This window comes from Helicoverpa zea, chromosome 9 (genome assembly GCF_022581195.2).
Source record: "Helicoverpa zea isolate HzStark_Cry1AcR chromosome 9, ilHelZeax1.1, whole genome shotgun sequence".
NCBI classification, from domain to species: domain Eukaryota; kingdom Metazoa; phylum Arthropoda; class Insecta; order Lepidoptera; family Noctuidae; genus Helicoverpa; species Helicoverpa zea.
Window position 1 is genome coordinate 129,786 of NC_061460.1, and position 14,720 is coordinate 144,505.

Here is a 14,720-nt window from a genome sequence, read left to right on the forward strand (position 1 = left end):
TACCTAATTGTTACCAGCTAACATTAGCTGCTACCAATTGCTACCCTCGTGATTTTGAAGATGATCAGCATCTAAAGTTGATAGCCATTCTGATATCAGGAATTTTTTTTCACCTAGATTTCCTGCCTTCCAACATAAAATTTCGGACCACATTGATTTCGAGGATAAAATATATTAAAAACTAAGTTTTTGCGCCTTGAGCAAGTTGTCGCTTAGATAAAAAACAGAACCTTTGATGTAAGCGCTGTCTATAGTCTTATCTGTCATAGTATGCCAACTTACTCATTTATATCGCCGGTAATAAAATTGCAGACCGCTTGTTTTAGTTGCTGATATTTATTATTATCATTACAGCAAGTTCAGACCGACTTATACACTTATACGAGAATTCACTAAGATGTAGATGCGACGTCCGCCGCCGGAACAGTACAATACAATAGAAAAATAATAGAACAGCGGGCACCGCGGCGCGTGTCCGCGTTATCTCTGTATGCACGGTCGCTGTCGCCGCCGACCGACGACCACTATTTACATCGCGTTGCTTCTGAAACAAATAGCATGCACAATCAATTTTAGTATAGACAATATACACTCCTCATGAAGAACAAAATGACTAGCGGAGGTGCCATGAAGAAAATCTAAGAAAGAACAACAAATACTGAAAACGAAAATAAAATATATATTTTGGGGGGCTCCCATACAACAGACGTGATTTTTATGCTCATTTTCTAAAAAATGGTTCGGAACTCTTCGTGCGGATTCCGACTCGCACTTGTCCGGTTTTAATTTAATACCAAAAATCATTGACAGAAGTCCCAAAGAACCGGAACGCCTAGTTGATTCACTCGTAACTGTGCGTTTTGGTCATGTTCACCGTACGAATGTGACCTAGAAGAAGGTGCCTGACCAACCAGGGGCACGATTCCGCTATTTTACTCAAGCGACATACGATTCACATCCGACTGAGATCCAATCCCGACTCAATTTTATTACGATTGAAGCGTATATGGTTAAAAAGTGCTATTGCGATCATATTGCGATTCAATTTCTATTCAATTTTGACATAATTAATTTAGGAGAATCGGGCCCCAGCATTATGGCATATCCGGGGCCCGATTCTCCTAAGTTAATAATGTCAAAATCTAATAGAAATCGAATCGCAATATGATCGCAATAGCAGTTTTAACCATATCGGGCATTCTGCTACTGATAAAAGACCAATCGTATTCGATTGTCATTTGATTGGTGTACGATTGGTCTGCTATTTTGGTGATTTTGGTCTATACGGTAGTTTGCTGTACAATCGTTTTGCAACCGTAAATCATTTGCAGACAAAATGATTCATTATTGAATGACAGAAAAGGATAAAAACGTTTATTTCAAAGAAAAAATAGCGGAATGCCACATACGTTTCAATCGTAATCGAGTCGGGATTGATTAGGAGAATCGGGCCCCAGATCGTCTTTCCTAACTCCGTGACACTCCTCAACTATCTATTATAAAACACGGTGATTTGGTTGATAATCTTGCCATAAAAACCTTGCCGTAAATACACGATTCGAATCGATTCGTAACATAAAATAATTCTAGTTTTGTTTTTTCTTTACATATTACGCACATCAATTAATACATATTAGGTACAGTTTAATAGTTATTTGTTATACAAGAGTGCAAAGTTGCTTTTTAACCGCGGGCTCAATTTTGATGACCGAGCAAGCGAAGGATTCTAAAATTGAAACACGAGCGTAGCGAGTGTTTCAATAATTAGAATCCTGAGCGATAGCGAGGGAATCAAAAGAGCACAAGGTGAAAAATCTTTGCACTCGAGTGCAACACGTAACTTTTCATCCCACCTCATCGAGAAAATTACTAAATGCAAAAAAACAAAATGGCGCGCACATACGAGTATCAAATTAAAAAGATGTACCTATTAAAGTTAACATATTTGAAAACTCACTTTAAAAATGAAACGACGTTAAAAATCTGTGTAAAAACAATAATAAAAAATACTTAATTAATTGAATAATTATTTTAAGCAGTATTTTATTTATTTAATATGTATTTGTTTGAAAAGTCTTATCAAGATTGTCACAAATGGAGTATTGCACACGATGTTCTAAATTCAAATCACTTTGCCGCTCTAGAGGATAAAAACGACTTTTGCGCTCAGATATCAAAGGGTAAAACTACTCTTTCCGAGATGGTGGGATGAAAAGAATATTTAATTACACCTTTAATGCAAACGGAGAGCTCTACTGTGCATCATGTGACCGAGTTTTTAAAAACAAATTCGGGTTCGCAAGTCACTACCGGGCCCATGAGCGAAGACAGATTGCCGGAAATTGACAGGGTGTCGCCGTCGACGGACACGTCTGGGAGGACATCATCATCATCATCATCAAAGAATATCCCAGCTCATCCGCAAGACTTGCTTTTAGAAAGACGATGTCTTATAATGTCTGGTCGAAGGTGACGGCCGGAAGCTTATTCAGAACCTTCTCCACAAACTTGGGCACGTCGCTCGGATCGGTCACGTCAGCGGGACACCATCTGGTCGTTCTTGATGAGCAACCTGTACAGCAGCCCTGTACCGACACTCATTTGCTTTTTCCCAACTATGTTGGGTTCGGCTAAGATAAAGATGTTAAAATGACAGCCGAGATCCTACAATTTATCGTAACTCCTCATGAAAAGATGTTCAGAATGGACCGCGGCGAAGGAATGCTGTAATATTTGTGTGTGTAGACATATTCATAGTCATATTTGTGAATCACCATGCAAGGTTTTATAAATACGATTTCATAAAAATAATTCTATAACTATTCTTTTGCCGCCGTTTCACCGCCGCCAGACGATCGGTTAGCCTCATGGTAAGTTATTAATTTACTAGTGTTATGGGTGCTAACACAACTGATAAACTACATATAGCTACATATATAATATTTATAAATACATATAGTAACATCCAGACCACGGCCAACACGCATGCTCATCACACAGATGTCGACCGAACCGGGAATCGAACCCGGGACCTCAGGTTCGGCAGTCCGGCTCGGTGAGCATCGCGCATCGAGGTCGTCAAGTATTGTTTGTATGCAGTATTTGAGTTTGTACATTTGATGAGGTATGACGTGTGTGTGTACCTGGGCATGGCGCACATCTCGCAGGCGTCGTTGTGCGGCGCGTTGTGGAAGGTGCACAGCGGACACGTCCACACGCCCGCGCCGCCGCCCAGCGCCGCGCTGCGACACAACACGCTTACACTCGCACCGTCCTCTCGCCCGGGACGGTCACCATTGCATCGATCGAGGTCACAATTATATACAGTCGTGGTCACATCATTAAAGCCACCCCGTGACTCGTAGTGAAATAAATAGTTATGGTACTGACATGAGCTTAACCACGATATAAAATGTTATGCTATTATTATTAAAACAAACATTACATTGTGTTCTTTAAATTAAGGACAACAAATATTTACTTTCTTTAATACTTTAGATTTAACGCTCTACGGGAACTGAACACTAACTTTTGTAGCAGATACTTGGCTGGTCAGCTAATTAAAGAGTAAAAGCCGAGTTAAGAAAAAAAACGAGAGATAGAAATAGTCGCCATACCTTTTTTATAAAGTGAGTAAAATATTTATGAGAACACAAATTAAGTAATAATTAAGGTTCCCTTCATTACAATTTTTCATTTTAGTCCAATCAATACGACTAAAACAAATATTATGGTAAGTAAAATGTTTTAGGCTTTTTTAAATAAAGTTTGGGGATTCATTCATATCACTTGAATTGTAATAAGGACATGGTTTTAAATTTATTATTAAAGATGCTTTGTTAAAGGCACTAAAAAAGTCAAGGTTTGAGAACAACTGAAAACCGACGCCGAGGAAAACTTGTCCGCAAACAGGGGCCCGATTCTCCTAATTTTACTTAAGCGACCTTCGATTGACGTTCGACTCGATTCGACTGAGATCCAATCCCGACTCGATTACTATTGAAGCGTATGTGGCATTCCGCTATTTTTTCTTTGAAATAAACGTTTTTATTCTTTTCTGTCATTCAATAATGAATCATTTTGTCTGCAAATGTTTTACGATTGCAAAATGATTGCACGGCAAACTACCTTATAGACCAAAATTACCAAAATAGCATACCAATCGCACACCAATCAAATGTCAATCGAATACGATTGGTCTTTTATTAGTAGCAGAATGCCCGATATGGTTAAAACTGCTATTACGATCGTATTGCGATTCGATTACTATTCGATTTTGACATTATTAACTTAGGAGAATCGGGCCCCAGACTTTACAGTGGTGTTATGAGGAAATAGAGAACCATTCACATTATTCCGTACTGTCTGACTATACGGAGTCACCTTATGGACGAAAATTGTGTCTGCAGAACTAAGATGACAGCCGGGTCGGGAAAACCTGTAGGGCATGGGTATCGGAAGATTTTACTTTTGGAAAAGCACCGCATGTACATACTTTAGTTGGCGTTTTCTATCAAAGGTGAAAGTTGCTCTGAACAAGTATTGAAAAATGATTTTTTTATCTAATAAAACAAAAGGATTTGATGAATTCTAAAAAAATATATATTGATTTTAGACACCTCCAAAACATGTGGTGGAACCAAAGTACTCCAAGAAAGTTCTCAAACGTAGGAGGCGAAAATGTTATAGTGTGGGGCTGCTCGCCACTGCTTAGTGCAAGGCCCTTCAAAAAGGTATTATTAAAATTCAAGTACTATAATATTTCAGAAACAAGCATATTGTTACAAACTAAGCATAATTTACCGGTCATTAGGACTTTCCAAATTAGAAAAGTTCTGAAAAACACTGCAAGAACGGGTAACTTATGGCGGTTTTGGTTTGGCCTATTGCAAATCCAATAAAACCAAAAATGGTAATAGGCGAAAAATACCATAGCAATAAGTCGTACATGGAACATTGATAGATTTTAATTAAGCATGGAAGAAAATCCCCTTAGCGACTTCTACAAAACTGACCACGTGCTCGTTCAGGGATGTCCTACTGTTATTGAGGTAAAAGGAAATAAACAAAATATTAATACTTATTGGAATGTTTAATTATAGTGTAGGGAATGTTGTTGTACAAAGTTAACTCTAATTAATAATTTGTATTTCTTTCTCTGAGCAAATGGAGTGTCTTTAATTAGATGGCCAGGCCTCGTTATGGATCATACCGTCCGCGATTCGGATAAAGCGAAAAAAAACTAGGTGCGGGGGATTATTGAATATTGTCATTAGTTTTAACATTTCACAATGCCCTCTTAAATATTTTGAAATAGAAAAGAAAGTTCCTATGGCAATCTGAAAAAAGAAATACAGATGAAATGCACCGGTAAGTTAAGACAGCGTCTTTAATTAGGTGACCACGACTGTATATGAGGTCTCCAAGGTATCATCTATAAATTGCTGTGTCAATCTAAATCATAGATATAATATTACTAAACAAGATTGCGCACGCTCAAAATATATATTTACGAAAATGAACTCTATTCTAACGCAATAAGGTACTAAATTGGTTGCATAATACACAGAGGCAAATCCGAGCCGAGAGGGATAGTTCGAACGGAGGCTGTTTGTCTCTTTCTAACACCTTGCCAGCATAAAAAAATGTTGTGATCAAAAGTTTTGTCTTCCCAAAAACAATTGAATCACTTATATTTTTATCTTATTTTAACAATAGGCATGATGACAGTAATCAAAAATCATTAAAATAATATATTTATTAAATTAAACTTGAAGCTTGGAATATAAAACGCGCATTGTTTTCTTTATTAATAATGTGATTAATATGTATTTTTATAAAATAAAATTACGAAATAAGGCAATCCGCCATGATATCTTGAACACCAATCAGAGCTCGTGACGTCATTTCTCAAAACAACTCGCGCGAAAGCGCGCGAGCGTCACATTTCGTTATTGTGAACTTCCACTGCGATCTTTGTTTTTAATTAATTAATTGTTTATAACACGAGTTATGGAGCCCGGATTTATCAAGGCAAACAGCGCTAATTTGCCTAGAATTGATATCATAATGCTGGGAAAGTTTTTGGCATCAAATAAAGATTTTTGTTCAGCTGAATTTAGAAATGTTAAAACTTCCATGTAAGTATACTAGTTTAATTAAAAAACAATGAGAGATGAAACCTAACCTCGAAATAGTTATTTACATTATAAACTATGCTAGAATCTAGAGAACTATGTAATAACTTACATCAAAGTGATCTTCACAAAAATAAAGTTGTACCCTGGGCAATATTGCTTTTGAATCTCGCCTTGCAAGTTTAAGCCACTTGTTTCGTATTTTTTTATTGTGAGGAACGTACACAAATAACTTATCAGGAGTTGTTTTGGATGTGTTCTTACACTGGGGGACCCCACAACACCTATGCCCTTTCGAATTCATATTTAATAACACAAAAAACTTAATTATTGCACGAGCGTTGTTTACTTGCGTCTTGTAATTTCAGTCGTGACGTCACAAGTGACGACATGACACTGACAAGCGTTTTCGCGCCGGATTCAAAGTGGACAGAGAAAAATGCAATTATTTGATAAAAAAACTTCGCATTTTCTTAAAATTAATAATTTTTCATATAAAATAGACGTATACCTACATCATACAAAGGAATTTAAAAATTTGTCATCATGCCTATTGTAAGTCAACAAATTAATAACAATCGCATTAATTTATTCGTATTTATTATTAAAACATAAACAACATAAATTTTTATTTTGCTTTTTTTTATTTTCTAGCGGTAACCCTGAACATTCTTGGCGCGTAATCAGCATTTAAAATTTTGTTTATATTTTTTTGTATTAAATCAATTTAAACTATTAAAATGGTGAAAAAGTGTTGCGTTTCTACTTGCAAACGTGAATCCTATGGTGGTTGCAATATATCGTTCCACAGGTTAGCTAATAATAACATTTTCGTAAACCAAACAACTAGGGTGCCCATGAATTCTTGTAACGAGTCAAAATATGGGTGATGGATTTTAAAACTGTTGTACTATTGTTATAGCTTCCCAAAAAATGAAGAAAGGCGACATAAATGGCTCAGCAGTCTATATATGAAGTAGAAATACAAAAAAAACAGTCTTCACTTCGAATCTTCCTGCTTTTATACTGCTAATTTCCGCTAATTATTAAAAGCCTTTATTAGTATCTTAAGGTCACAAACTGCGTAAGTTAAAACTTCAATACTAATCTGTGTTTAATAATCTTAGCAAATTCGGATTTGTCTCACATAGCTTAATCTCATAGTCACCCTATTAGAAAGGGACAGACAGCCTCCGTACTAACTGTTTCACTCGGCTCGTTTTTTGGGTTTATATGCGCAGTCCTGTTTACTAATATTATGTCTATGATCTAAATCCAAATCGGTTCAACTGTTCTAGCGAAAAAGCGTAACAAAGGAACAAATGAATATCGAGGTGGAGGTAAGGGTACCTGTCGGCGTCGTGGTCGGCGGCGGCGCGGCACAGCGTGTCGAGCGTGGCGGCGCTGGGCGTGCTGCGCCAGGCGTCGGCGGCGGCGGCGTCGCGGGCCCGCACGGCCGTCAGCAGCGGCTGCAGCGCGTCGGGCGACAGCGGCAGCGCCTCGTTGGTGGCCAGGAACAGCAGCGCGTGCAGGTCGGAGGCCGCCTGCAGGAAGCTGTCGGCGGCCGCCAGGTGCGCGTGCAGCGCGCGCAGGGTCTGCAGGTGCTGCTGCAGCGCGCGGTGGGCGGGCGGGAAGGCGGCCTGCGCCCAGAACGTGGGCGGCGCGCCGGGGCCCGCCACGCCCACCGGCACGTCCACCAGCAGGTACGCCACGGGCACCCGCTTGGCGGACACGCCCACCTCGTTACCGTACGCGTCTCGTTCCTGCAGTTATTGTAGGAATATGAGTGACTGTCGATGAGCACCTCGCCGGGGCCGCGGACACGGCCGGTACCTTGTAGTAGACGTCGGGCACGTACTGCGCGTCGCAGGAGTCGCGGATGTAGCCGAGCTCGGGCGCGTCGCGCGTGGGCAGCAGGATGTCGTCGCGGACCAGCGCCTGGCACTGCCCCGACACCTGGTAGCCCTCCAGGTGCACCTGCTTGTCGCTGTCGCCTGCAACCACGAGGGACCTCCGACACCGCTCCATCGAGCGCTTCACTTCACATTAAGTTGTAAAGAACAACTTTCCATAAAAATGTGTTATTGTACACTTGCCTAATGTTCAAACGTCTACTCAAAAATTTAGCTTTATTATTGAAATAGGCGAGGCATTTCAACAAACCCATAAAACTTAAAATACTCATGTTTCTGGAATATCTAGTTTACTACAAGAAAAGAAAACTTGAAGATCGTGCTATTTGACACTGGATAAACCAATAAATACGCCAAAACTAAGCAAATACACAACCTAGGTAGGTATGTTAGTAACATCGATGGCACTTGTTTTCCATAATAATATAATAATACCCCTACTTCTTCCGAGCCCTTTCCCAACTATGTTGGGGCCGGCTTCTAGTCAGTCGTCAGACTTACTGGCTTCTGATTACCCGTAAAGACCCTAACATGTTCAATGACAGCCGGGCCCACCCAGAAAGTACACACAGACTTAGAAAAATTTGATGGTACTTGCCTGACCTGGAATCGAACCCACACACTTTAGCTTGAGAGGTTGCTTCTTTACCCACTATGCCACCACGCCGTTTTCGACACCTACTAATCTACTAGGTGTTGATTTGCATTTGTGCAATATTTCAGGAAGTGGACATAACATACGTAAATAATCGATTGAATCACAGTAGACGGTAAATAGCTAATATGCGCTGCTTTTTTTGTCATTGTAATGTAGTATTTCAGAAGTAACCCAATCTTATGAATTACATTTATGAATGATCGTTGCGTATGCTTTGTGTTTGCGTTTGTGTGAGGGCGCAGCACGGTTTTAAGACCAGTAACACACGCGCCAAGTTTAAATACGGCCAGGTGACATTGACGGCTTTCCGAAAAAAAATTAAACGAAAAAAAATACGCACCAATTTTTTTGTTGATTTGGGTTGAGAATCATTAGGATAATTACGTCCTTTAATATTACATGGATGCAAATCAACAGCTTGTCTACTATTAATTATAATACAGGGAAACAGTATTTGTTTGTGCCTGTAAATTGAAACCATTTGACCAATTCTTTCGGGATACTTCAGGAAAATCTCAGGTATTCTAATCGTACCTTGAGGATATCTATCAGAACATGTCCAAAATCTGTCCCTTATAAAATGAAAAGGTGAAATGAACGCGCCCCGCGTTCAATGTTCAACATTAGTTTAAATTAGTTGAGCCACCTCGGCGCTGCTTGCGTCCTGCTTCCGATATAGCGTAAATATTTCACGAAATAAGGTATTCAATATTCGATACTATAATAGTGCTATTGAAGAGATGAAAATTGGTTAGAATCAAAGCTGAAATCATCTGGTCATTTCCAAAAAAAAAGTGAATGATCGAATATTGGCACTGTTTCGAAAACTTTGTTGGAAAGTATTTCTGAATAACTTCTAAATATTTCAACTGCATTTTGACCGTTTTGGGCAGATACATGCATCGAATATAGCATACTCAGTAAGGTTGTATTTTTCGAGTAAGATCGAGTGTCGTAAGAAGTAAGAGACGGTACCCGTGACGCAGACCGTGACGAACTTAGAGCCGAAGTACCCGGAGGAGGCGTGGCGGCAGGCGTTGGGATGCAGGTTCTGGTAGTGGCCCGCCATGATGCACTCCTGCGCCGACAGGAAGTGCGTGTCCACGCCGCGGATGTGGCGCACCGTGCCCGTGGCCGTGTCCAGCGGCAGCAGGTCCGTGAAGATCCAGCCCACGGCCCGCAGCCCCAGGCGCCGCGCCAGCTCCGCCAGCAGCGGCGCCCGCGGGTCGGGCTGCAGCGCCACGCTGTCGCGCGTCGACGTCTGCGGCGGCTCGTAGATGGCGGCCACGCGCGCGCGGATACCTGCGCAGGCGAGGGTCAGGCGGGGGTCGGGCCGCGGTCCGCCCGGGCCCCGGCACACCCACCTAGCGGCACGTCGGGGTGGCGCTCGTACTGGCCGAGCAGGAAGCCGACGCGCTGGTGGCCCGTGGCCCGCCAGTAGGCCAGGAAGCGCTCCACCACGGCGGGGTGCTCGAACAGCACGTTGTCCACGTGGCGGTAGGGCTGGCGGTTGAGCGTGACGGCGCCGGGCTGGCACTTGGAGCAGATGCCGCGCGGCCACGGCGGGTGCTCCGAGCAACCTGCGCGCCACCACCGACCGTCGCTCGGTTTCATTATACTATATTTGTGGTACTAATTCATCATCATCCTCCGAGACTTTTTCCCAACCATGTTGGGGTCGGCTTCCAGTCTAACCGGATTCAGCTGAGCACCAGTGCTTTACGAGAAGCGACTACCTGTCTGACCTCCTCAACCCAGTTACCCGGGCAACCCGATACTCCCTTGGATAAACTGGTGTCAGACTTACTGGTTTCTGAATACCCGTAACGACTGCCAAGAATGTTCAATGACAGCCGGGACCTACAGTTTAACGTGCCATCCAAAACACAGTCAATGGTGTCTAAGATATACTTAGAAGTACATACAAACTTAGAAAAGTTGCATTGGTACTTGCCTGACCTAAGATCGAACCCGCGCCCTCATACGTGAGGGGTTGATCCTTTACCCACTAGGCCACCATGACTCCTAGGCCACCTAGGTACTAATTATATCATAGAATCTGACAATCGACAATGTGACATAGGGGTAGAACAAATGACAAATGCGCGGGTTCGATTCCAGGTCAGGCAAGTACCAATGCAACTTTTCTAAGTTTGGATGTACTTTCTAAGTATATCATAGACACCAATGGCTGTGTTTCGGATGGCACGTTAAACTGTAGGTCAAGGCTGTCATTAAAAATCCTTGGCAGTCATTACGGGTAGTCAGAAGCCAGTAAGTCTGACACCAGTCTAACCAAAGGTTGAAGGGGTCAGATAGGGCAGTCGCTCTTTGTAAAGCACTGGTATTCAGCTACATCCGGTTAGACTGGAAGCCGACCCCAACATTGTTGGCTCGGAGGATGATGATTTCTTGTTGTCCATGTTTTCATTTATTGCTGTATTGTCACCAACACTTGGAATATACATAGACTATATGTTTGAACTAATTATTATCTATGGCAGCAATGCAGACTCACCTGGCTTAATTTTACAAGAGAGCTCATCTAATGAGATAAAGTTGCCAGATGTGATTTTGCGCAAATATGCATGAAATGACATGTGCTTGATATTGTGTTCTTTGAGGTAGCCCTCGTCCCAGGGCTCCAGCGGAGAGCAGTGCACGCAACAGCCCTTGGAGTTATGTCGGCATCTACAATCAAATAACATCTCAGACTGTTCTTCTGTATAGGTTTATGTCATGTTCTCAGCTACACAGCATTTATTCAAAAATATAATATAGTCGAAGTACAGCGAATGTTCGCTGTTTTTCAAAGGCACTGATTTAAAGAAGCAGTTCTAAATTTATAGGAGTTTTGGTAAGTTCAAAATTATGAATGGCATGTTCAATAACTAGTTCAGCAGTTAAGTAACCAAAAAATATGAAATGTATCAGTGAATAAATAATCAAGCTCACATGGCCAGTGCTCAATTATAGATATGTGGTACATCTTTAAATTGTTGTAGATTTTGATACAATCATGCCATCCTAAGAACTTCTCACCTTCTGTTTTTGATGATCAGTCAGACAAGACATATTGGAATGCAGGCCTTAATGCATGGGGCCCGTATCATTTGCTATGTCACGAATCAAGCACTGATGTCAAGGCATTTTGATTTTTGACATTTTATGATTAAAAGAGTTTGAAAAATTAAAGCCATTTGTGTTCAGTTACATTCAAAAATATAATTGCTCCTGCCATAACTACAAAATATTATTTACTGCAGTGACAAAGTTTAAAATTGCATGTATCTATGACCCAATGATATACATAGTTTGCTTAATTTTTATATGGTTTTAAGCACTGTATGCACAGTAAATGGGGAAGTCTGGCTTGTTTTGACATTTCAAATATTTAAAAACTCTACTACAAAAAAAATAAACCGACTTCCAAAAACACTTTTTTTGGAAGTCGGCACCCTAAACTTGGGTGACATAGGCATTTTTATGAAACCACATAAATAAATGATATTTTGTTAATATTACTCACAGCTTCTCATCTCGTTGCCTTTGAATGTTGCCTGACATGCGGTACAATTGTAAATCTACCTCATCCTCTTCCACTGCTATTGGCCGAGCAGCTGTGGTCTGGGCTGCAACCACTGTACTAGAAGTTGAGGGACCAGCCTCAACAGGCTCACCAAATGGTTTGTTATTCTCATTAGTCTGCAATTGAACAGGCAAGTGTAAGAAACAGTTCCAGGCATAACTAAATATTGTATATAGCACTTGTATGAATGGGAGCACCTCTCCACTGGTGGATGGCTGATCAAAGAGCACAGCACCATTGACAGGGCTAAGGTATAGCATGTCTCCGTGCTGCAGGCCGTAGTCGCGCAGGCGCCGCGACTTGCTGGACGTGACCTCCTCCTTGCGCTGGCGGTCCTTGTGCAGCGCGAACGCGAATGTGCTCAGGTGCAGGCTCTCGTGCACGCGCTCGAACAGCTGCGCCGTCACGTCCGTGTCCAGCATCTCGACGCGCGCCGTGCCCTCGGCCGACTGCACGCGCAGTATCTGCACACAGTAACGATACCGATTACCGACAACCACTAATTAACTTGCCTAACAAAACTGCACGATCATTGTAACTTCTAACCTTTCCTTTTGAAACATATTCGACAGCCTTGCCATTTGAAAACTAAAGTCGGGAGCTAATAAATACTACTAATATAGGTAGCTCAGAAAAAGTCAAGTTCGAAAAGTTGACTAGTGGATCAACAGAAAACTTGAGAATTTACCGTAATCTACGAACCGTTCGTAAGTAAATAATTTACACGTTATTCTCTGCAAGTATTTGATAGTGATCGAAATAACAGTTTTTTTTACCATTTTCTTTGATCCCGACATTCCTGGCTAGAAGTAATTTATTCTCAAAACACCAACAATTCACTGACATAACAATCTTCACTTGGTTGACACATTCACTGACAGACAGTACAAGGAGTGTTTCGGGGAATTAACTCTAATTATCAACATAAAGTACTATTGCACTCTTTCTTTTGTATGTAAATAGACTATTAATATCTCTCACTTTAATTTGATTTTGATGGACTATCTTTGCAAAGATAAAACAACAGAATTTGTCGAGTAATGACACTGTCAGTCACACATTCATTCATATCATGACTCATGACATTCATTAATTCATAACGTTCATCATGACAGTTGACGTTGTTGACTTGAAGTATGATCGAATACAACTAAGAATTTTTTTACATAGGGTATTATATAGTATTACTAGCTTCCGCCAGCGGCTTCGCCCACGTGGTGTGTTGACAAAAAGTAGCCTATGTGTTAATCCAGGGTATCACCTATCTACATACCAAATTTCAATCAAATCGGTCCAGCCGTTTTTGCGTGATTAAATAACAAACATACATCCATACGGATATTGGGCTCTCGGCGGAAGAGTGTGAGTGGGGATCGCTTTGCGCACCCGTACGCATAAGGCAATAAGGCAGTAAATCGCTTCTGCGCAGGTGAAGGTCATGGCTCGATATCCGTGCCGACAACTGTACTCACAAACTTTCACATTTATAATATAAGTAGGATATAAGTAGGATATAGTATTTTTTTATGTGAGTTTTTTTGTTATACAAAAGCAGACACCTCGTGTACAGTTCGCAACGTTAATACGTGCTTCATGGTCCCAAACAACATATTTATATACTGCAACACTTGCACCAGGCATACTTATTAAACTTATCCATGTTATCAGACATGTATCTTGTCCATACTCTTGTATGGCGCGGAGACCTGGACCTCGTGTAGTGTATGCAGGTTCATGTGCATCATTGTATAGGTTATGTCATTATTATGACGCCTCGTGCGCATACGTCACTCGGTTATAAATACCGGATCGAGCGGTGGGGAGTCGGTCGTTGTCAGACTGTCGACCTGTGTGGTGGTGCGTTGGCGAGTCGATTAACATAATAAAATGAGCGTACAATACATTGGCGACGAGGATAAAACCGTGAGTGTTTGGACCAACAGTTACCTATTATCTAATTTTTTAATTTTGAACTACCTATTAGTTCTGTGATCCAGAAAAATATTTGATATACAAGGTTATACTAAATAATTTGTCCTATTCATGCCTATACCAAATTAATGTATGCTAAATAAGCTTTGACAACAAGTAACCTCTGACCGATGTTAATATTCAATCATATTAAAAAGAGCAAAAGGAAAGAAGGAAGGGAAGAGAGTAGAATGACAAAGTATACATAACTTTTATGTTGCATGTATGTATCACCCGAATTGCAAACAAATTTTAACCTTTTTACGTAATTCTTTGTTTAAGTTTACCTTGTTACAATTCTAATGGAAGTAGCAATATTTATTGCAGGTGTTAATATTTATCAAATGAGTAATTAATAATACAAAATCATTACTTGGTGATCAGTTTACTCATTCTTAAACCTGCATCAAAGTTTATTCAATAATAGGCATTTATTGGAAGCAATATAAAGT

At 40.8% G+C, this 14,720-nt stretch overlaps 1 protein-coding gene across 2 annotated transcripts; it reads right to left on the reverse strand.

Moving 5' to 3' along the window:
- Positions 1 to 317: 317 nt before the first annotated feature.
- Positions 318 to 13,382, reverse strand: LOC124633380 (nuclear protein localization protein 4 homolog). 2 transcript variants are annotated; one of them, XM_047168574.1, is made up of 10 exons: positions 13,074 to 13,382; positions 12,495 to 12,761; positions 12,238 to 12,413; positions 11,227 to 11,399; positions 10,073 to 10,288; positions 9,684 to 10,010; positions 7,971 to 8,131; positions 7,488 to 7,900; positions 3,144 to 3,242; positions 318 to 544 (listed from the first exon to the last, which is right to left on the reverse strand). In XM_047168574.1, exons 1-10 carry the CDS (start codon positions 13,092 to 13,094, stop codon positions 529 to 531), a joined length of 1,869 nt encoding a protein of 622 aa, XP_047024530.1. In that variant the 5' UTR covers positions 13,095 to 13,382; the 3' UTR covers positions 318 to 528. The 2 variants fall into 2 exon arrangements, with proteins under 2 accessions (XP_047024530.1, XP_047024529.1); XM_047168573.1 differs by lacking the exons at positions 318 to 544; positions 3,144 to 3,242 and adding an exon at positions 5,074 to 5,454 and having other exon boundaries at positions 7,407 to 7,900.
- Positions 13,383 to 14,720: the final 1,338 nt, after the last annotated feature.